The following is a 23687-nucleotide window of genomic DNA, read 5'->3' on the forward strand; positions in this document are numbered from 1 at the left end:
TCCTGTGGAGATATGAACAGAGGTCCTTTTGCCACAGAAAGAGCAGTTAACAAGTCAAGCTTACCACTCCACCCAAATCTATATTTTCCAAGTAATGAGTTTATTGGGGTACTTACAGCAGCAGTAATGATTCAGTGATTACATACTGGAACATGGATAATTCAAACACAGTAAAACCATCAAAAACCTCACCCTAGTGTAGGTAGGTGATGATATCTCATCAATTTTACATTCCTTGAGTTTCCTGCATAGCCCTTTTTTTTCTTAGTGGAGGTTACTGTTTATATATCCTACAAGCTACCTGTGAATGTTGGAAGTATCTAGTTTACCAAGACTTGTGAATTTTGTTCAGTTTCTGAATTTTGTTTACTCCCTGAGTTTTAAGAGGCCGCCCTCCTTCCTTCAGGAGGGCATGATTCATTTAAGTTCACTACAGAGCAGACCTGTTCATTAACAGTGAGTGTGTAAACAACAGTCTACATTAGGGTAGAAGTAGTTGAACTTGTGAGGACACAGAGAACTATAAACTCATAATATTTCTTGTAGAAGGGTGAGAGATATGAGTCAATGGTTAGGAGCAAATGCTGCTGTTCCCGAGGGCGTGAGTTCTATTCGGAAAACCCACACCAGGAAGTTTACAACCATCTGTGAGTCCTGCTTCAAGATATATCATGGTGCCTTCTTGTCTAAATGGCCACCAGCACTCGTGTGGATATACACATATATTTAAAATTAACTTAAAAATTAAATATAGAGATAGAATCAGTGAGACTTGGTACTTCATTGGGTGTTGAGTAGACAAATGTTAAAGTGGTAAAGAATACTAAAGTTTTGAGTCTTGACAAGTAGGAGAATGGTTGTGTTATTTCTGAACAGTAGAGGCACAGATTTTTTAAATGCATTACTTTCTCAAAGAAGAGAATTAAATTTATCACCATTTTAGGTTATGCTTGGTCCTGAGTATTGAAACTAGGGTGCTATACACATTAAGATGTTCTACCACTGAACTATAACTCCAATAAAATGCTTCCATTTTTATCTCCTATTAGGAAAATTTTAAAATAATACCTAACGTTTAATTAAAATTTTGAGATGAGAACTTAGTAACAAGGGAGGTCTAGCTTGAAGTATTTAAGATTTTTCAAGACATAGATCATAATATGTGATTAAAACCTTTCATAAAGTCTTGAATGGAAGGGGGAGATGAGTGCAGAGCTTATGAAAGCAGTTTCATTAGGAGGCAGCAGCAGGAAATCAAGATGTGCACACAAATGACATAACATTTTAGTTACTAAAACCAACAGCAGGGCTATATTACCATGGGATTAGGCCTGAGCTTTGGGGAGTGGAGACTGAGCTTTTTTCCAGGAAGGGACAAAATCATGTAACAGAAATGGAGTCAGGTGTAAGTAATGGAAAAGGATCTTAAGGGTGCTGAGACTCACCTACTCTAGCCTTGAAAGTAGATCTAGAAATAGAGAAATGACTTACTTGGTCCCATGAAACATTCCTCACTATCCTTCTTAGGTGAAGTACTTATTTACCAATGGAACATCCCAGAAAGATCTGGTCCTGGTCCTAGTGACTCTGCTTGTGTTTCCTGGATTTATTATTCTGCAGTGGATCCCATCAAGGTAAAGAAAAAAATGAATATTGAAAGAAATATCTCAGAATTGGGCAAATTACCTGGCAAAATAACAACTACAAAAGATGTGGTTAAAAACAAACAGCTCTGTAATGCCTGGAATTTGAGGAAATTTACTCAAATGCTTGCCTTATTTTAATAGTCAGGAAGAGTGATGAAGGTAATGGGTCACACCACATACTTGGCATGAATATTTTCTTTCTTGTCTTATCTTTCTAGATCTTCTAAGGCAGTATGTATTCACATTTTCAAAAATAGGATAGTTGACAGACAATTAGGGGTCTAGTCATAAATTTGACTCTAGAGTATCTTTGGAATAGTTGGAATGAAATCATGCTGCCTTTTAATCTGGAAAAAGAATTTTGTTTATGTAGCTAGTTAATCACAAGTCATCAGCAATATATTGTGTCTACTCTATTATGGGTATTTTCTTGGTGTTATGGATGATATAAATGTAAAATATCTTACCTGCTTTTAAAGCGTATGATTTAGTTGAGCAAAGGAGAAGTGAAAAGGGTATCAGAATGGGAGCGACCTGTAATCTGGACTTTGAAATCTAAATAAGAGCGTGCTGGAGTATGTTGGAAGGAGGACATTGCAGGCATAGGAAACTATTTTAAAATGTATCAGGTTGGTATATTTAATAATGAATGAATAATTCAATCTAGCAAAAGCATAACACCGCCTCTCAAATATACCTTAAATGACTGTTAGAATGAATTCAGATATCATAATAAGATATTAGGAGTTAAGGCTTTTATGATGTGCTAAGAGTCTTATCGTCTTCTATTTGTGGCCTAACTCCCTATAGAATACTACCATCCAGGAATAACCTCAAATCTTTCTCCCTTTTGACTTTCTCATTTCCTTAGGACATGTATAGTGGCTTGGTGGGACCCTTAGTCATCTGCCGAAATGGTATCTTGGAACCCAATGGAAGCCGGAATGATATGGACCGTGAATTTGCCTTGTTGTTTTTGATCTTTGATGAAAACCAATCTTGGTATCTGCAAGAGAATATTGCAATATATGGACCTCAAGAAGCAAGTCATGTTAACTTGCAGGATGCAACTTTCCTGGAGAGCAATAAAATGCATGGTCTGTAGAAAAGAAGCTACCCCTATTTCAAAATAGTCCTCACTGGTTTCATGATATGATCTGCTAGCTTCATCTCTATCTATGGGTGCATAATTGTGGAAAAGATGAGAAAGTTGGACAGTTAAATGGAAATGATTTAGGAAAAATGTTATTTTTCTACATATATATTTGCAAAATAGATTCATGGTTCAGATAAGATGAGGTGCCCAGAAAGAAGGAAGCTAACTCTTTAAAGTTATCACACACACACACACACACACACACACACACATACACACACACACACACACACACACACACACATACACACACACACACACACACAGAGAGAGAGAGAGAGAGAGAGAGAGAGAGAGAGATTTTAACATTACTAGATAATGGAAGATGAATATAGCCTTCTCTCTATATAAATCTCTATATAACTTGGTAAAGGCCGTTCTGTTTCAAAATTCTGGGTTTGTTTTTCTCTCAAAAGCATGTTATTTAACCACCAGATTAGATTCTGGATATGTTTTGCCAATATAGACAAATGAATGACAACTTGTCATTTTTTACTACTTTTAAAGGGAAATTTAAATTTAAATGGAATAGTTGGAGAAGACAGTCAGAGAATAGCACACTGACCTTATATTGCCTGCAATAAAGAACTTTTGATATTTGAATGGCTTTGGGGTGAGAGAATTGCATCATCAAAGCCTTCCTTGGCTCTAAACATCTGGTAGCTTTCTACAAAAGAGAGGAAGTCTCAAGTAAGAGGAGAGCTTAAGTGCAGTGGAATGTAGGAAGTAACCTCTCCTGAGCACTTCTCAGCCAAGACTTTGATCTGAGAGTGAGGTGCAGCTTTGATAATGACGCTAATGGAACTCAAAAGTAGTACCCCATTGTCCTATTGGTTTTATCTATTTCTCCTTGATGGAAAGATGAGTGATTCACACTAGAACAGATGATTCACAACTTTACAAAGTGAACTTTTTTTAGTTTCTGTCAAATCAAGGAAATAAATGGGCTAGAACAAAGGAAATGAGGGCACAGTTAGGTCTTCCCAGGTCGGGATCTAGCTAATGCCCATGTTCATCTACTCAGGTGTCCATGTGTCCAAACTTCAGATATCACTTTACCTAGCTAGTTAGATAGCAACTATATTTGCACATTTTCTGAGCACTAGTACTATAAAAATAAAGAAAAATAATGGTGTAGTCCAAGGGGACAAGTAAACAACATTTTACCTCCTTCTCTACATTTCTGAATCAACAGAGAAAAATAAATGGTTAAGGTAAAATATGAGCCTTATTACTGGGAATGCTAATTGGAAAACTGAATTTCATTCTGCAACTAAATATGATTGCTGATATTTTCCCTGCAATGGATGAGTTTTTTAAAATTGTTATTGACATCAATGGACAACAACATTTCTCCACATTAAGAGAGGCAGAATCTTACCCAGAACCAATTAGTGAACCAGTTTGAACCCTTTCCTATGATCAAAGAGATAAAATATATAGAAGTGACTGAGCTGAACAATTTCAGTCTTTTTTTTTTTAAAGAAAACCAAATCCACAATTTGATGTTGGTAGACAAAGAGAAAAACTGTAGCTGGTCCTTCCATTCTTTGCTCCCTTAAAGAGTAGAGTAGAAATCATCTCCTACCTGCAAGAAAATGAGATGTGGAAGGAAATTGTTTTGGGTAAAATCCTACCAATATGAGTTAATGTAACAATGAATAGCTCAGTGTCTTTCAAAGTCAGCATAGGATGTGACTTTGGAAGAGAATGTGTTAATCAAGCAATGTATTTTGTAGTCTTAGTTATCTGCCTGTGGTTCTGCAAATGTGCTGGGTAGCTCCAGCATTGTACTATATAAATTTATTTCCTGCTTATTAGTAACCTAAGACAAGTTGGCAACATAAGCTTTCACACCTTAAAAGATAAATAAACTTGGAAGACAGATTTTGGAGAGTTCTAATGAATCATGCTGAGGAGTATTGGAGGAGTTCAAAGGGGGAAGGTGATATAAGAAATTGAGGTTACATAGAGGAGCTTAGGAAATCAGAAAAGTTTTCATGAGTGAGGTGAAGTTTTAAAGAGAAATAATAATAAGGAAGCAGTATTTATGAGAGGGACACTCAGAAGCCTAAAGATGCAAATAACATGAACAGACTCAGTGGATGATGGTGAAAAAAAAACACACTAATTAGAATCATTGCTGCTGGTAGTAGGAGGTGAATCTGGGAAGGTGATATGACGGTGTGTGTATTTTAAATAGGCTGACCTATAGAGCCATGGGGCTGTTGTTTGTTATCATTTTCTTTAGGTGCTTCTTAGCCATTTTTTAGCTTCAGAATAACATGGTCCAAATAATTGCTGAGAGAGAGAGAGAGAGAGAGAGAGAGAGAGAGAGAGAGAGAGAGAGAGAGAGAGAGAGAGAGAGAGAGAGAGAACTCTGGTATCACTACTATGGAAGATACATTGAAGAGAGATGTGTAGCAAATTAGAAGCCTGTTGCCGTCATCAGAAATGATAGTACCTAGGGCAATAGAAAAATTCAGATAAAATAAAAGATGTGAGATGTTTTCTTCTTTTACAGCTATCAATGGGAAACTCTATGCAAACCTCAGGGGCCTTACTGTATACCAAGGAGAACGAGTAGCCTGGTACATGCTAGCCATGGGCCAAGATACTGACATTCACACTGTCCACTTTCATGCAGAGAGTTTCCTCTATCAGGTGAGCTGAAAATATGGTTGAACCCCTCTGGGATAAGTAAAAGAATGCCTTAAGAACCATTGCCGAAGGTAATGGTAATTGTTAGAGTTTGAAAGTCTATGGAAAAATTCAGAGAAACTAGGTTTGAACCATCTAAAAGAACAGATAACATCTTTCTTCATGAGGGGAATGTTATGAAAAAGTAGAAGAGAGGTCTGATGTTTTAGTTTGCATGATTGGATTCTAGAAGAGATAAATAAAATGGACCCTTGAAGTTTCACCTAGGTAGACATTTTGTTTTAAGAACCTAAAATGGACATCATAGACTTTTAGTTCCCATAAGCTGGAACTTGCTTCCTATAATTTTCAGCTCTTCTCCACATCCCTGTCTTTCTTACAGAATGGGCACAGTTACAGGGCAGATGTAGTGGATCTCTTCCCAGGAACATTTGAAGTTGTGGAGATGGTAGCCAGCAACCCTGGGACATGGCTGATGCACTGCCACGTGACTGACCATGTTCATGCTGGCATGGAGACCATCTTTACTGTCTTGTCTCACGAAGGTAAGATTCAAATCTGCTAAGTGTATCCTTTTCTAATCTCTTGTGTAACCTGCAGACACCAGGTGATAGTAAGGATCCACTTGTACTTCCTTTGCTGGCCTAAAAGAACAAGGTTTATCATAGAGCAGGGCTCCTTAGGCATTTTCCAAAGCTGCATTCTCATCCTCCCTTGCAAGTGTCCTAAGCTCACATTGGGTGGCATAGCCTGAAGCTGGGAAGGCCTTTTGCTTGTGTAGGTTTACCATGATTTGACAAAAATATAATTTATTTACTAATTCACCAGCTAAGGTGTAATAGAATTACAATTTCGAGGAAATTGCTAATGAATCTTTCTTCGATGTAGTCATTTTCAAAAAAAAAATGTGTGGGTCTGGAAAAATGGTTGAGTCAACAACAGTGCTTGCAAGCAAGCATGAGAACCTAAGTTTGCAGCCACTGAATATTAACAGTATGACCCTATAACCCAAGGAGCTGCAGAGTTGCTGCAGGGTGAAGCCAGGGAGATTGCAGGAGCTCACTGGCCAGCCAGCTAAGTCAAACAGCAAGTTCTGGGTTCAGTAGGATCCTCTGTCAAGGAAACAAAATTGGAAAGCACTAGAGGAAGACATCCAATGTCCTTCTCTAGCCTTTGAATGCATGGGTGTGAGCACACATATGTACAGAAACACATGTAAGCATAGATGCAAACACACACACAAATTAAAATAAAATAAATACATAAAAATAAAAAAACCCAAATATTTACATGTCAACCAATTCTATCAGAACATGTCAGAGATGCCCAGAGACTGCAATAGTAAACTCTTTTTTTTCCCCCCCGAGACAGGGTTTCTCTGTATAGGCCTGGCTGTTCTGGAACTTACTCTGTAGACCAGGCTGGCCTCGAACACAGAAATCCGCCTGCCTCTGCCTCCCAGAGTGCTGGGATTACAGGCATGTGCCACCACTGTTTGACTAATAGTAAACTCTTAGAGGAGATTATACCCAGTTAAAGTTGGACTGCTGCAGGAGACAAAGGCTACCCAGATGTGAACTTTCCCTTCCTTATAGTATTTCATTTGCATACTAGCCATGAGAGACATGGTCTCACTCCCTTCTTCACTAGTAGGCAAGTATCACTTGTTCTTCAGTGTAAGAGAGCTGCTGGATGCACTGTGGTCGAGATCACAGAATTTGGGGCACACACTCTGTTCAGTCTCTTCCTACTCCAGAGCAATGATAGAACACCCACAATTCTACCAATACCCATACTTCCCTTTTGTCTCTCTCTATCCTCCCTTTTTTCCTCTCCCTTTCTAAGGTCAGGCTGAGGGTTATGAATCTCTTGTTCTTGTGCTTTATTTTTGTTTTTACTGTTGGTATTAAATTAGAGCCTCACATGTGTTAAACACATGTGCAGTGTTCAATATCCCCAGATCCGAGTGAGTGAAGGTTGTAAATGGCAGTTCTTAAGAATTATCTGTTTAAATTAAACGTTCAGTGTGTCAATCCTCTTCTACATGAACCGTGTCCAGCAACCAGCACTATACTCTCTTCCAAGAAGTTGTATCGGGTCTTACTGGATCAATGCAGATTTTTTTACTTTGTTTTTATCTGTGAGTTTATACTGTAGTTACAACATTTCTCCCTTCCCATTCCTCCCTCTAAACCCATGTATATAGTCCTCCTTGCTCTCTTTCAAATTCACAACTTTTTCCATTACTATTACACACATGTATATACATTTATATATACATATACATATAATTTCCTAATTATAATTTGTGCAATCCATATATATATACATATACACATACAAATACACACATATATGTATATATATGTGTATATGTATATATATGTATATGTATGTATATATATATATATATATATATATATATATATATATATATATACTCTATCAAAAGACCAAGAGAGGGAAGATACCACTGGCCATTCAAACAGACTTAGAAAATTAGACTAGAGAATATAAATCTGCTTTTCATTTAATAGAAGAAGACAACATGATAATACATGTTGTCTTACTTGTATTACTAATTTTTTTTCTCTGCCGTACCATATTGCTAGAATACTGCTTCTGTTGCTTTTAGTTATTACTCTGATACAATACCCCAGAACCCAGATGTCATTTTCTATCAATCCAGAAGATGTTCCATCATGGTGCTATAGAGTCAAGAAACTAGGCCCTCTTCTTACATTATAATGCATCACCCTCATACATGAGCCATTTATAATATGAGACCATCTCAATATGAATCACCAAAGTACTCATATTACTTTTTGAGAATATCTAATCCATAACTCATAAACTGTGGTTTTATTTGTTTATTCAATATGAATTCATTCCATTTTGCACTGATTCTACATATGCTAAAAGGACAATCAGAAAAAAAAAGAGTTAAAGAAATATTGGGAGTAAAAGCCTAATTCTTTTTTCTTTATTAATTTTTATTTAAAACAATCTTCATTTAAATATATTTTGACTATATTCTTCCTGTCCCCAATGTCCTTCCAGATCCTGTATACACACACACACACACACACACACACACACACACACACTAAAAATTGTCACATTGAAGTTTGACAAGAAAAACCAACAGATGAAAAAAAAAAAACAAGAGAAGGCACAAAAAAAAAAAAACCAAAGCAGAGACTAACTCACATACTCAGGAATCCCATAAAAACACTAAACCAGAAGCTGTAATATATACATAGAGGACCTAGTGAAAACCCATTTAGACCCTGTACGTGCTGCATCAGTCTTTGTGAGTCCATATGAGCAATTCTCATCTTGATTTAGAGGGTCTTGTCTTCTTGGTATTTTCCTTCCCCTTTGGCTCTTGCCCTCTTTGGACCTCCTCTTCATAGGAATTCCCTTATCTTTGAGGGCAGAGATTTGATGGAAACATCCACTTTTAGGCTGAGTATTTCAAGGCTTTTCATGTTCTGCATAATGTGTTAGGTCTCTGTGTTTGTTCCCATATTCTAAATAAGGAAACTTCTCTGATGATGGCTGAGCAAGGCAATGTTCTATGTGTATAGCAGGAGATCAATAAGAGTCATTTTATCACCATGTGTTTTGTTTTAGAGGTTTCCCCTTAGGTCCATGGGCCATCTAGTCTCTGGTTCTTAGTCCTCCAAGCAGTATTTGGTATGGGTTCTATCTTGTGTAGTGAGTAGGTTTTAAGTCAAATCAGATATTGGTTGTTTCCTCCCAGAAGCTTCGCCCTAGCACATCTTGCAGGTAGTATACCCTTGAAGACCAAAGTGTTTGTGCTTGTGTTTGTGTGTATGTTTCTCTTTTGAGGGCATACAAAGTATGTTTCTGTACCAAAGATGATAGAACTTAGGGCTGGAGGTTTTTATGTAGGCACAAGCTTGACTTCTCCATGTTTAATGAGTTGTTTGGGTGTTGTCTTTAGCAATGAGGCCTTGCTGTCTATTTGTGGAGAGGAACCTATAGTCTTGGCAACAGCCTAGGTTGTTTGTGTCTTACCATGGGATCCCTTTGGCAATCTCAATTATATGTAACCCTATCCTGGTACTGGAAGCTTTGCTTGGTAACAAAAGATGGCAAGCTGGGACTCTGCCTCTGCCTTATTTGGCAATTTCATTTAGATCACCTTCATATATGCATATATTTTAGGAAGTTTCTACTGTGTTAGGTTTTTGTATTATCCTCTAAGTATCCCTTAATTTTAGTTGCTTCTCCCTGTATTCTCTTCCACACCACTCTCTCCACTTTCTCTACTTGATCCTCTTGTCACAGCCCTCCATCCTTGTCAATTCATAATTAACTGTTCTACTGCCCTTTCCTAATGACATCTATCTGTTTATACTTACCATCTGTTGTGTCTATGAATTGTAGCTTCATTATCATTGACTTAACAACTAATATCCACATATAAGCAGATATATACGACATTTATCTTTTTGGTTCTGGGATAACTCATTAAGGAATATTTTTTCTAGTTCCATTTATTTGTCTGGGAATTTAATGGTGTCAATTTTTAATAGCTGGGTAATACATCATTGTGTAAATGCACATTTTCTGTATCCACTCTTCTTTTGAGGGACCTCTAGGTTGAGTCCAACTTCTAAAATGCCTAATTGTTGGACAGAGCTCCTGATGAATCTATGAGGTATATGTATTAGATTTAAGATAAGGATTAGTACAATGCTGGAGGAAGATAATCTTTCTGTTGTGAATAAGATAAGAGGTGGGAAAAAAGTGTGTATCTTTAGAAGAAGGTCTTAACAGTAATATTTTCTGATATGTATACTGATTCGTCTGTGGTGCAGTATAAAGAGTCATATACTGAAGGGGAACTATTTGAAGAAATAGGGAGAGGTGTTAGGATAAGTCACCTTGGAGTGAGAAATAAAGCCATTATTGCCTTATACCTTTGAGGGCTTACTTAAAATTGGACAGAGAATCCAAGTCCTTATATGGGAATGCTTTTTTTCTGGTGGTATTTAGCATATTGGATAAAATACAGGGAAAGTACAGTTGTTGTGATTCTATATGTTAGTGTTTGAAGTGATCAACCATGGATTCCAATATTGTCAAGAAGATATGGATGAAATGGGTAGGTTGGGGAAGTCAAATGACTTAGGAATTAAATATCTAATGATTGAAGAATAACAGGACTTTTGCTAGCACAGTAATAAGTATTAAATTTTTAATTTAATTTAATTTTAGTTTTGTTAGATTTTGGATTACTGATGTGATGCAGGTCTGGATCACCAATCTAATATGACTGTTATTGGCCATGTCTGCTAAAACTGCAGTGAATATGCAAGTGATTAGAATAAAGAAGTCCAACAATGGAAATTAACAAAGACTGTACTAATAACTAAAGATATAGGACTGAATAAATAAAGAAGTATATTTAGCAGAGAGCAGGGTCTTTCTGAAAGGAAATTGTGAAATGATGGAAGAGAAACAGTATAATATTCAATAAAATGGGGATAGAAAAAGTGACAAGAATCATAGAAGGAAGGGAGGAGGGAGGGGTAACATTTTGGCTTCCTAGGTCTATGTGCTTGTCCTCATTTCCTGTGATCACTCAAAATCAAATTAACATTTTAATATCGATTCTTACTGATTAAATTTCTTATCTGACTGTTTCATGCATGTTTATTAATATATTCTGATTACTCTCTCCCCATTATCTACGTCTTTCCCTACCACCCACCTGCAATCAGTTCCTTTCTCATTTTCATGACTTTAGGCTGGTTTTGTGACATTCAGTTTAATCAGAGCTGTCTGTATGACCATTGGATTGGAACTATTTGTTGGAGCCTGGTGAGATCATCAGTGGGTACTTAACTGAAGACAATTGTCCTCACTTTCCTAGACTCTTATCTGTAGCAAATTCCAGCCATGAGGGGTAGAACCTCTGAGGCCTTCCTCCACCTGTGCTTGACTGTTGGCAGTGCCATTCTTGTGCAGACTCACTTTAGGCATCCACACCTGCTTCGGGTTTGTGATTGCAGTGACTTTGTCTTGCTCACAAGATGACATCTTGCAGCCCTTCTCCACAGATTTCCAGCTCTTGCATTCTTTGTACCACATCTTCCACAGTCATCCATTACAGTAGATAGTGTAAATTTTCTGTTTAGGGATGAGAACGCTGTGCAGCCTTGGCTTTCAACATTGTTCACAGGAAAAAAAGACTTTTTTCCATTAAGGCTGAAAGTATCTCTATAAGGACAAATGTAACTATTTATGAGGTGGCTTTATGCTATGTTAATTTGCAAAACAACAGTATTTGGTACTCCCTACCACACAGGACCTGTGATCTAAGTGCCCTACTGCTGTATTTTAAAATTAGGTTTAAAGTATGTGAGGCCTGGATTTGCTTGCTCTCTTAGAGCAGGTTTCAAATCCAATCAGAGAGACCTCGATGAAATAGCAAATCCTGAAAAAGAAATTGCTTCAAGTAATGTAAATATACAAATTCTATAGATTGATACAAAGAATAATAGGATTAACCTTTTGTCTTTTTCCCACAGAACATTTCAGTACTATGACCACCATTACTAAAGAGATTGGAAAAGGTATGTAAGGTGATGTATATACTCTGGGAAGTTACAGTGCGAACTAGAGAGAGATAGACAGAGAGAGACAGAGAGAGACAGGGACAGAGACAGAGAGACACAGAGAGAGACACAGAGAGAGACACAGAGAGAGAGAAAGAATGTGTGTGTGTGTGTGTGTGTGTGTGTGTAATATGTGATACTTCTAGCATGTCTAAACTCGGGCACCATAATATAACACCTTAAGTTTTCTGTAAAAAAAGTTTTCTGTAAGCTGTCAGAAGCCAATGTAGCCCCAATACGGTTATTCATCTCATGTCTTCCCTATAACCTTTGAAATCTGGGGAAATAACCACATCGTAAGTTACAAAGCGGTGTTCATAGCTCACAAACTATTTTATGAGGGAAATGAAAAAAATCTAAATTCTTTTGGGTTAGACTTGAAAGGGTTATAGCAGAAACAAGGATTTCTACATGCACAATTTGAAACTAGAATAAATACCAGACATCTTTCCACAACTACTTCTATTCTTTTCTCCGTTTATCTATGGTACACCAAGCAATTTAAACATTGGAGCTATTCATGTTTTTTTCTCTTTGAGAAAATAAAGATGCTTTTCCTAAAATGTCTAGGTCAAAATTATGCTTTTATTCTTTGCTCCATTTGTGCCTTTTTAACAGGAAAGATTCAGAAAATTATTTGAGGTACAAGGACTATTAGACATTGGCATGCTGTCATGTCTGATATCCTTGCTCTTGAAAAGTGGAGTAGAAGAATCATCGGTTCCTGAGAAGCCTAGACTCAAAGTGAGGTTGTGTCCCAAAGGGAAAAAAAACAAACACATATAAAATTGACACTAAAGAATATCAGTTCACTCTGGAGGTTTTCAACTCTACTAAAAACCAGCTTCTCATTACTAAATTCCCAATAATATACTTAAATTTCTCATAAAATTGTTAACCATGGACTGGGTATATTTTGGAGAGGTTAGAGACAGGTAAGTTTGAAAGGACAGTGCTTAGATTACATTTTCTTCACTTTAAATAACCTAATGTCATATATACACGTGTGTGTATGTGTATGTTATACATATATGTGTGTGAATCAGAATATCAGTTATTAAATATATGTGTATGGATATACACACATACATAATATATATTTGTGCATGTACATATTTTCTGCGCATATTTGTTTCCACATACATGCATATTATGTGTGCATTGTTCATAAACTCTCACTGAAGAAAAAAACTGTCAAAAGTGTTGGTTTAATAAAACTCACTAATTTTCTAAATTTGAAGTTTCTTCAGGGTCAAAAAAGAAACAAATGCCAGAATGTAAACTCAGAACCAGAATGCTTTTCAGTTTCCATTTGAACTCATTATTTTGCAGCTTTTTCCAGTTCTGTGAAAACATTTATTCATCCAATGCATTCATCAAACAAGTGTCAATTACCAGGGGCACAAAAACAAATAAGACATAATTGCTACTTTCCAGTGCCTAAAAATGGAATGAGGCACAAAAACAACAATTGTCATGCTAGATGCTATGCACAGAAGGGTAAACAGCAATACTATCTTATAATTATTGTATATTTGTTATTTACCAGGTGCTGTGGTAAATATTCCATGCATATTATTAGCTCACTTAAACTCAGTAATAATCCCCTTTGTTTGTTGTCGTTATCTTCATTTTGCAAAAGAAGTAAACTAAGATTCATTAGGAATTCGGGTACTTAGGCCCAGTTCACAGACTAGATAAACTATAGGTTCAGAAAGAATACAGGCAATTTAGAAGCCTAGAGGTAGGTGCTATTAATTGTACAAATGAATTGCACTTGGAGCTAGAAAGATGAGAAAAAGGAGGAACTAATTTAGTCAAAGCAAGAAACATGAAGAAAGACATAGCCTGTAAATGTACCATCATTCATGGCAAATAAAGATTGAGTTTTTGTGGTTGAATAATAAGAAACAAGACTAGAAAGGTAGTTTAGAGCCTGACTGAGAGGGTTGGAATGTATGACTTCAAATTCTGTGCCAGCCATGCAGATCATTTGAAAACAATGGAATGTTTAAATGACCAAAACTATCACAATCATCAGGAAAAATCAATATGAAATTATTATTAAAACATGATCCACAAAGGTGGGATTCCAGACAGCATGGTGGCAAGCTGTCACAGTTTAATCGTTAAAATGAGCACTGATAAGCTGTATTGACTCAATGTTCTTCATGAACTTTCATTTATTTCTCCTAGTTCTATCCCCCTGAGTTCATGAAAACCAAGTCTAATTATTTATTATTACTTTTATTTATTTTTTCTATAGCCCAAGATTTTAACTTTTCTTCAGTAACCCTTAGGTCTTCCCATGAGCAAACAGAATAGGTACAGGATTGATTGTCAAGGAGTGCTTCCAGCTGCGATATTATAATTGTCTGATTATGAATTTGAAATCTATCTTAATCAGATGGTATTTTGAAGAGTCAAGACAGGTCTTCTTTCCTAATTTCATGGACTTGTTTTTGTAGGAGATGTCTGTAAAAGGTAACCTCATATATGGGTATTCTTTTTCTCTTCCTCGATTACAGCAGTGATTCTAAGGGACACTGGAGGAGACAATGTGAAGATGCTGGGCATGAAAATTCCTGTAAAGGATGTTGAGATTCTGTCTTCTGTTTTGATTGCCATTTGTGTGCTTCTATTGCTCATTGCTCTGGCTCTTGGTGGTGTAGTCTGGTACCAGCATCGACAAAGAAAGCTTCGGCGCAACAGGAGGTCCATTCTTGATGATAGCTTCAAGCTTCTCTCTCTCAAGCAGTAATAGCTAAAGCCTGAAGATATCTTCCGAAAACACATCTGGGCCGTATCCGATGTTCTCAGAAAGCTGTGTACTAGTAAAAAACTCCTTTGTCAAAGGGATGGGGGTAGTGGAGAGGCAGAGGATGGAATCAGAATTATCTGGGCATTTCCTTATTTATTTACATGGAATTTATATGTTCTCACTTTTTCTTTAATTCCCATACAACTTGAGAATTAGGTAAGTTCCTTTGTAAACAAGTTTCAGCAACTAGCATATGCTACCCTTTAGTTCTGCAAAGTATGGAAATTCCTAGAATATAATCATTCTTACAGAATAGATACCAAAGAAAAGCTATCTAATTAGGTTTCTAATTCCGGACCTAGATAGACAAGTACACTTTTAATTGAGGCCAAATTATGAGCCACAAAGGTAACCCATAACTAAATAAAAGAAAAAGAACATAAGCATGATGCAAAATGAGAGGTAGGGTGGGTAGTAGGATTCTAAATTTTATCTTAATTGTTTTTGACAATGGACTATTGGAGAAATGAATAAATAGGTTGTGTTTGTCATGAGTACCTACAACTTCTAGAATCAGAAGCACCTGTAAAACAGTCCTTCATGTTTCTACACAGTGGTACTGAAGAGAATTTTAAGGGTCCTCTCCATGTTTGAAATAGCAAATCTTGTTCATTAAAGTACTTATTAAAATATTGGAATACTGAATTCGGTGATTTTGATGATTCCTGTGGCTACTTGGATGTGGTGTTACAGTTTAAACCAAAACATCTCAGGGATCTATGGACGTATATTATAGATTTATATAGCCCTTGTAAATCCTGGATACATGTGTGCTGTCTTAAAGTAAGCATCCATGTCAGAGTGGTCACATCCTAGAAGACAAGTTTGGTGGGTGCTAAAACTTTTTGGAATGTCAAGAAAAATGGCCAGAGAAAGTACTGAAACAAGACCCCCTTCCTGTCCACTGAGCAAACCTAGGTAGGAACATGCATGGGTGGGCGTGGCCATAGAGATATAAGAAGTATGTTTGCAGTTTTTAAACCTATTTATGAAACAGAATCATTCCTTGCTGTACCTTGCAGCAACATCCCGTTGTTTCCAGCATGTTTAGATGTCTCTGAAACTTTGATCAGGAAGTACAGACAAGAAAACAGAAATGCGGTAAGATAGTCCATTCTCACTAAAATTTCCACATGGCAAATGGAGAACAGAAGGAGCATCATGGAGAGTAATGGTAATAGCAATGGGATGCTGGTGTAGCTCAGTGGTAAAGTGATGGCTTAATATAGGAAAGTCCCTGGGTTGAAAAAAAAGAGCACAAAAGGAAACAAAATAGAAAACAAGTTAATAACAGAAACACATAGTGATCCTATACATATCAAAGAATTCTAATTCTGATTGTTTTGGATTTGCTTTGGTTCATTCAAGTAAAGATTATATTATTTTACTTAGGGTGACTCAGCTGAAAATTCAGTTGGAGACTCAAATTTTCATCTATCTGACTCAAAAAACATTCTATTCTCCTTCATCATGGAAACGTATACTATTCTTTGTCTTTCTTACCCACTTGATTTCAAATTGTGAGGTTGCCTAGCAACTTATGTACTTAGTTAGCAACCCGCAGTGTTGGTATCCATTTGACATAAAATGTTACAGGTCAGAGGCCAGAAATGAAAACAAAGACCAGAGTAATGCATTTTGTTCATTCATGGTCAGTGGCTTTCTGAAAAGTTTCTGGAAATCTACGGAACATAGATGTGGAGGAGCATATTAATTACTTGTTATTCTGTTATAGAAATAATATGCCTTCTCATTGAGAAATCACTCTGTACACTTGGAGATAAAGTAGAGGCTCTTAAACAAAGTGCACATGGATGACTGTGGCTAATACCCAAATAAAAGTTTGAAATAAATGGAATATTTCTATTAATCTATATACCTTAGGTTTATGCATCTTCCAAACACTGTCATCATTAAGCCTCTTTCAGTCTTGCTCCAAGGTTACATTTTAAACAATTTAAATAGTTAGGAGACTGAAAATCTGGCCACTTAGGCAGATAGGAGATTTACACAAAGATATTGCCATAATTGTTTGAATAGTTGTTATCCAGAGTCAGTTTGTCCACATGGCAGAATTGTGAAGGGGCAAGACAATAAAGAGGTTCCTCTTCATATTTGTGCTGAAGCGGTTTTGGGCTTCACTAGAATTTGATCTCCTTGAGGAAAAAGTCTGTAGAAAATTACTCAGTTCTGTCCTGGGAATCTGAGGTCAAGGTGTTCTAACTAATTTATCTTGGCTTCTATTATACTACCTGCTTGTGCAAATCTTCCTGTCCAGCTAACTGCTTATATTAGCTTCTGCTGGACTACTAGATTGTGTAAAATTTCTCCCTGAAGCTGCTAGGCAAGATAGCAGGATATATATATATATATATATATATATATATATATATATATATATATATAACCTTTAAAAGCTCCATGCTCTAAATTTGCAGTGCTATTCTTGGATCCTGAATACCTGAGGGTAGTCCCAGGTGGCTGGAATAAAGACTTTCAATTGAGTATAACAGTGTCTGAGTAGTCTTCTCTGGGGATCCAAGACTGGTCAGTCCTGGTAAATATTCACATGCTAGCATCCTAAATATTACTTCTATGTAACAGGCCTTATCTTTGAGATATTTTGGAGGTATTGTTCCTGAGTCTAAGTTTCACTTGTGTGACTTAATCTCTCCTAAGAAAATCTTAATAGATTTTCGTTTATAATATCAGTTTTTATCACTTTGAGTTTTTTCTACAACAATTTAAGTGTTGGTATTTAAAACTTTGCAAATTGATTTAGCAGCAATACACCCCTCTCCCCTTTGTCATGTTGTTTATATGGAGATTAATGAAAATCTAGTATATTCTGGGGAATCCAGTCATTTAACCATATAACTTACTTATAACTGAGGATTCTTAGTATGGATATGTGAGACAAGGAGGTGGAGCTATAGTATGATGCATTTTAAAGATTTATTTTTAAAATTATTTTTAATTATGAGCATGTGTGGGTGGGAGATGGAGGAAGAGCAGTAGTTTCAGATCCCCTGGAGCTGGATTTACAGTCACAAGCCACTGAATATAGCCTTTGCCAATTGAGCTCAGGTCTTCTGCAAGAACAGTACTTACTCTTAATAATGAGCCATCTCTGTAGCCATCTCTGTTCTTGTTAGTAATTCTGCTTACAATCAAAATGGAATCTTAGACCCTTTGTATTCTAGAAAAAGATGGATATGTCGAGGTATTATGCAAACAAAACAAAAGAAAAACAAAACAATTTAAATAGTACTCCTATCTTGTTTATTGTTCAAGTCAGAAGTTTCCAATACCAAAAAAAAAGTGTGTCTTGTTTGCTTTCTCTTCAGAACATCTTTAAAATATTTTACTTTTGACTACTTCATTGTATTTAATATTATTGTGTAGTGCATAGCAACACAAGTATGTGGCAGTCAGAAAACAATCTCTCTCCTACTGTAGGTTCTGGGGAGTGAATTCAACTTCTCAGGCTTGCATGGCAAGCACCTTTACCCACTGGTTCACTTTTTTTTAAAGTTATTCTCTCATACATTACCCCCAGACTATACCTTTCCCCTTCTCTCCTCCCACATATCATGCCACTCTTCCTTTGTTTATCCCCAGAAAAGGGCAGGCCTCCCAGGGATATCAGCCAAACATGCATGGCATATGCAGCTACAACAAGACTAGGTGCCTCCCCTCATATTAAGGGTGGATGAGGCAATTCAGTAAGAAGACAAGGATCCTTAGAGCAGACAAAAGCGTCAGAGACAGCCCCTGCACCCAGTGGACCATTGTGCTAGGCTAAAAATACCTTTGTTTTTGCATCTCTGTTTGTTCCCACTTCAGTTAAACTCTCAGCCATTTGTTTGACATGTAATCCCGGTACTGAGATATAAAGACCACCAGTACAAGGTCAGCCTAGAATCCATAGTGAGTTCCAGACCAGCCTGGGCTGCTGAATGAAACTGTTTCTCAAAACAAACAGGACAAAAAAAAAGTCACGATCATTTGTTGCCTGGACTATTGTACTCTTTTCCTGCTGTTTATCTCAGATCCTCTCTAGACTTAGAATTGATTTTTCCACACAGAAAAGTGAGGTTTCAAAAATATAATTAAGCCTCGAGTTTGAACAACATTGTGTACATTTAGATCTCTCTGAAGATAAGTAGACTCTGGAGATAATTGAAGAGGCAACAACAAAAGAAGAAAGGAAATCAGTAGATAGGGCAGCAGGGTTGAAAATATAATGTTAGCTTTGCATCAAATGATTCTCTAATCAGAACAGGCAAGTCACAACATACTTCCATTCCCAAAAAAGAAAAACAAAAACAAAAAACCAAACCAAAACTAAACAAAAGAAAACAACAACAACAACAACAACAACAACAACAAACCTCCACCAAGGTAGAACATAATCATGTAAATAACCAAAGAATAACAATGAATCAAGTGAGAGAGGGTATCTTTTAGAAACTCTGGAAGCTAGGAAAAAGTGCCAAAGTATTTTCAAGTAAAGAAAGAAAAGGATTACTAAAGCCAAGTATGGTGGGACACACACCTAGAGTTTTAGCATTTGGAACACAGAGTGAGGAAGACTGAAGTTCACGGTCAGCTTAGACAACATAGAACGTTTGAAGCTAGGCTGGGCTACAGACTGAGAAGCTGACTCAACCCTTCATTCAAAATTCTGTATCTCATAGACAAAGTGTGGAGCAGAGACTGAAGGAAAAACCACCCAGAGACTGACTGCCCTACCTTGGGATCCATCCCATATACAGTTACAAAACTCAGACACTATTGTGGATGCCCACAAGTGCTTGCTGACTGGAGGTGGATATAGCTGTCACCTGGGAGGCTCTGCTAGTGCATGGCAAATACAGTGGGGGACACTCTCAGCCAGCCATTGAACTGAGCACAGGGTCCCCAATGGGGGAGCTAGAGAAAGGACCCAAGGTGCTGAGGAGGTTAGCAGCCCCATAGGAGGAACAATAATGAACCACCCAGTACTCCCAGAGCTCTCAGGGACTAAAACACCAACCAAAGAGGGACCCATGGAGGGACCCATGGCTCCAGCTACATATGTAGTAGAGGATGGCCTGGTTGGACATCAATGAGAGGATGTCCTTGGTCCTTGGTCCTTGGTCCTGTGAAGGCTTCATGCCCCAGTGTAGGGAAATGCCAGGACAGGGAAGTAAGAGTGGGTGGGTTGGTGAGGAGGGGGAGGGGTATAGGATAGGGGGTTTTCAGGTTTTGAAGAAGAAACAAGGAAAGGGGATAACATTTGAAATGTAAATATAGAAAATATCTAATAAACATGTAAATTAAAATCCCACAAAATTCTGTATCTCGTGAAAAGTCTGTATTTTCTAGAATTGTGCATAAAGACAACTCATGTAGTATGTACTATGTGGTCTGATTTGTTGTATTGTTACAATATTATTTTAAAAATAATTTCTGTGTTATATTCAATTATATGAAAATAATGTAATTTGTTTTTTAATTCACTTATTTCCGGCATTGGAGAAGGGCTTATCACAGAAAGGTGCACTGAACATTCTTTTACAACAAGATGATATCCTGAAGCGTACAATAAAAATCATTATATAGAAACAAATTGAAACCACACAGTTCATTATTTTTTTTAACCTCAGTGAAGGCGAACTGGTAATCAGTAGCAGAAAAAAAAATGTTAGGAAACCTGTTTAGCACTTAAAAATTAAAATTATAATTTTAAATACTTCATGGATAAAAGAAAAAGTCTTCCTGGCCCTCAGGGTATGATTTTAAGTTATGACTTTTGTTGTGTGTAGTTTTAAATCACTACTGCCTTTTGCCCAGAACCACAGCCCCAGCTCTGGCCCCTCCCAGCTTTCCTTTTGTTCCATCTAGCTTAGCTCCAGGATCAGAGACTCTTTGCTCCAGGAGGGCTCACACTACCAGCTACCACAGGAGACGCTTGAATCCAAGGATAAGAATGACACAGATTATCTCTTGCCTTGGAAAAGCATGCCCTTACCAATTTATCATCTCCATTTCTCCTCCTCCCCGTGTTTTAGGGGCTTGTTCAACATAGTCCCTGCCAAACATCTTTGGCCACCCCCCTGTAGCAGAGGCTGCCAGACCTAGCTCCCTCCTCCAGACTTTACATGGTTGCTTTGTCCTTTTTCCTTCAAAGGATGGCAGAAAAAGCCTCCGGGCCCTGTGTATCTACTGGAGGTGGTCTCTTCAGGTTATATCTCCCCACTATTGGGCACTCTGGCTAAGGTCATATCATTTGAGTCCTGGGACCCCCTCACATGACAGGTCTCTGGGACTTTGTAGAGGCTCCCCCCTCCCATGCCCTGCAGCTACACATTTCCCTTCATTCTCCTGGCCTTCTGGGCTTCTCTCCTGTTTGCCCCTCTACACCTGATCCTGCCTCGTTTTCCCCTCCCATCCTCCCTTTCACTCAGTTCCTTCTCTCCCTCTACCTCCCATGATTATTTTGTTCCCCCTTCTAAGTGGGAGTTAAACATCCTCACTTGGGCCTTCCTTCTTGTAAAACTTATTAGGGTCTGTGGGTTGTATCCTTTGTATTCTGTATTATTTTGCTTAATATCTACTTATCAGTGAATACATACCGCAAATGTCCTTTTAGGTCTGGATTACCTCACTCAGGATGATATATTCTAGTTCCATCCATTTGCCTGCAAAATACATGATGTATTCATTTTTAATAACTAAGTAGTATTCCATTGTATAAATTAACGATATTTTCCGTATCTATTCTTCCATTGAGGGACATATGGGCTGTTTCCAGCTTCTATAAACATAATGGAGCATGTGTCCTTGTGGTATAGTGGAGCATTTTTTGGATATATGCCCAGGAGCAGTATAGATGGGTCTTCGGGTAGAATTATTTCCAAGTTTCTGAGGACTGTCAGATTGATTTCCAAAGTGGTTGTACCAGTTTAAAATCCCACCAACATTGAAAGAGTGTTCTTCTTTCTCCACATCCTCACCAGCATCTACTGTCACCTGAGTTTTTGATTTTAGCTATTCTGATTAGTGTGAGTTGGAATCTCAGGACAGTTTTAATTTGCATTTCCCTGATGACTAAGGATGTTGAACATTTCTTTTTTTAATATTAAAATTATAAGAATCTTAATATTTATTTATTATCTTTTATTAGATATATTCTTTATTTTACATTTCAAATGTTGTCCCCTTTCCTGGTTCTCTCCCCTGGGAAATCCCCTAACTCATCCTCCCTCCCACTGCTCACCAAGTCCACCCACTCCCCCTTCCATGTCCTGGTATTCCTCTACCTTGTAAAATCGACCCTTTCCAGGACCAAGGGCCTCTCATTCCTTTGGTGTCTAACAAGGCTATCCTCATTTGCCTATGTGTCTGAATCCAAGTGTACTCTTTAGTTGATGGTTTTGTCCCTGGGAGCTCTTGGAGTACTAGGTGGATCATATTGCTGTCTCTCTTATAGGGCTGCAAACCCCTTCAGCTCCTTGGGTCCTTTCTCTAGCTCCTCCATTTGGTATCCCATGCTCAGTTCAATGGCGGGCTGAGAGGGTCCCCCTCTGTATTTGTCATGCACTAGCAGAGCTTCCCAGGTGACAGCTATATCCAGCTCTGGTCAGCAAGCACTTGTAGGCATCCACAATAGTGTCTGGGTTTTGTAACTGTATATGGGATGGATCCTTAGGTGAGGTAGTCTCTGGATGGCCTTTCCCTCAGACTATGCTCCACACTTTGTCGTATCTCCTTATGTAAGTATTTTGTTCCCCCTTCAAAGAGGGAACAGAGTATCCATATTTTATTTTTTCCTACATCTTGGGCCTTATTTGATATGTGAAATGTGTCTTGGAAATTCCTAGCTTCTGGGCTAACACCCACTTATCAGTGAGTGCATACCATGTGTCTTCTTTTGTGATTGGGTTACCTCACTCAGGATGATAGTCACCAGTTCTATCCATTTGCCTAAGAATTTCATAAATTCATTGTTTTTAATACCTGAGTAGTATTCCATTGTGTAAATATAACACATTTTCTGTATCCATTCCTCTGTTGAGGGACATCTGGATTCTTTCCAGCTTCTGGCTATTATAAATAGGGCTGCTGTGAACATAGTGGAGCATGTGTCCTTATTACATGTTGGGGAATCCTCTGGCTATATGCCCAGGAGTCCTCCAGTAGTATCATGCCCAGTTTTCTGTGGGACTGCCAATCTGATTTCCAGAGTGGTTGTACAATCTTGCAATCCTACCCACAGTGGAGGAGTGTTCCTCTTTCTCTACATCCTCACCAGCATCTGCTGTCTCCTGAATTTTTGATATTAGCCATTCTGACTGGTGTGAGGTGAAATCTGAGGGCTGTTTTAATTTGCAATTCCCTGATGACTAAGGATGTTGAACATTTCTTTAGGTGCTTCTTAGTCATTCAATATTCCTCAGGTGAAAATTCTTTGTTTAGCTCTTTACCCCATTTTTTTTATTGGGTTATTTGGTTCTCTGGAGTCTAACTTCTTGAGTTCTTTGTATATACTGGATATTAGCCCTCTGTTGGATGTAGGGTTGGTAAAGATCTTTTTCCTATCTGTTCATTGCCGTTTTGTCCTATTGACAGTATCCTTTGCCTTACAGAAAATTTGTAACTTTATGAGGTCCCATTTGTCAATTCTTGATCTTACAGCATAAGCTATTGGTGTTCTTTGACAGGAAGCATGGGATTATTTCAATCTTCTCATATCTGTTGGTCTG

General features: G+C 37.6%; 1 protein-coding gene across 7 annotated transcripts in view; it reads left to right on the forward strand.

The window, feature by feature from the left end:
- The window catches only part of Heph (hephaestin), a 108481-nt gene extending 89141 nt beyond the window's left edge, over window positions 1-19340 (forward strand). For 6 of the 7 annotated variants that reach the window (XM_052170433.1, XM_052170432.1, XM_052170434.1 and 3 more), the window contains 6 exons: window positions 1528-1634; window positions 2518-2743; window positions 5327-5466; window positions 5846-6008; window positions 12030-12074; window positions 14645-19340. In XM_052170433.1, coding sequence (XP_052026393.1) covers window positions 1528-1634; window positions 2518-2743; window positions 5327-5466; window positions 5846-6008; window positions 12030-12074; window positions 14645-14877 — 914 coding nt within the window. In that variant the 3' untranslated portion in view covers window positions 14878-19340. The remainder of the gene's footprint in view (window positions 1-1527; window positions 1635-2517; window positions 2744-5326; window positions 5467-5845; window positions 6009-12029; window positions 12075-14644) is intronic. The other variant, XM_052170436.1, reaches the window with a different exon arrangement.
- Window positions 19341-23687: the final 4347 nt, after the last annotated feature.

This window comes from Apodemus sylvaticus, chromosome X (genome assembly GCF_947179515.1).
Source record: "Apodemus sylvaticus chromosome X, mApoSyl1.1, whole genome shotgun sequence".
NCBI lineage: Eukaryota > Metazoa > Chordata > Mammalia > Rodentia > Muridae > Apodemus > Apodemus sylvaticus.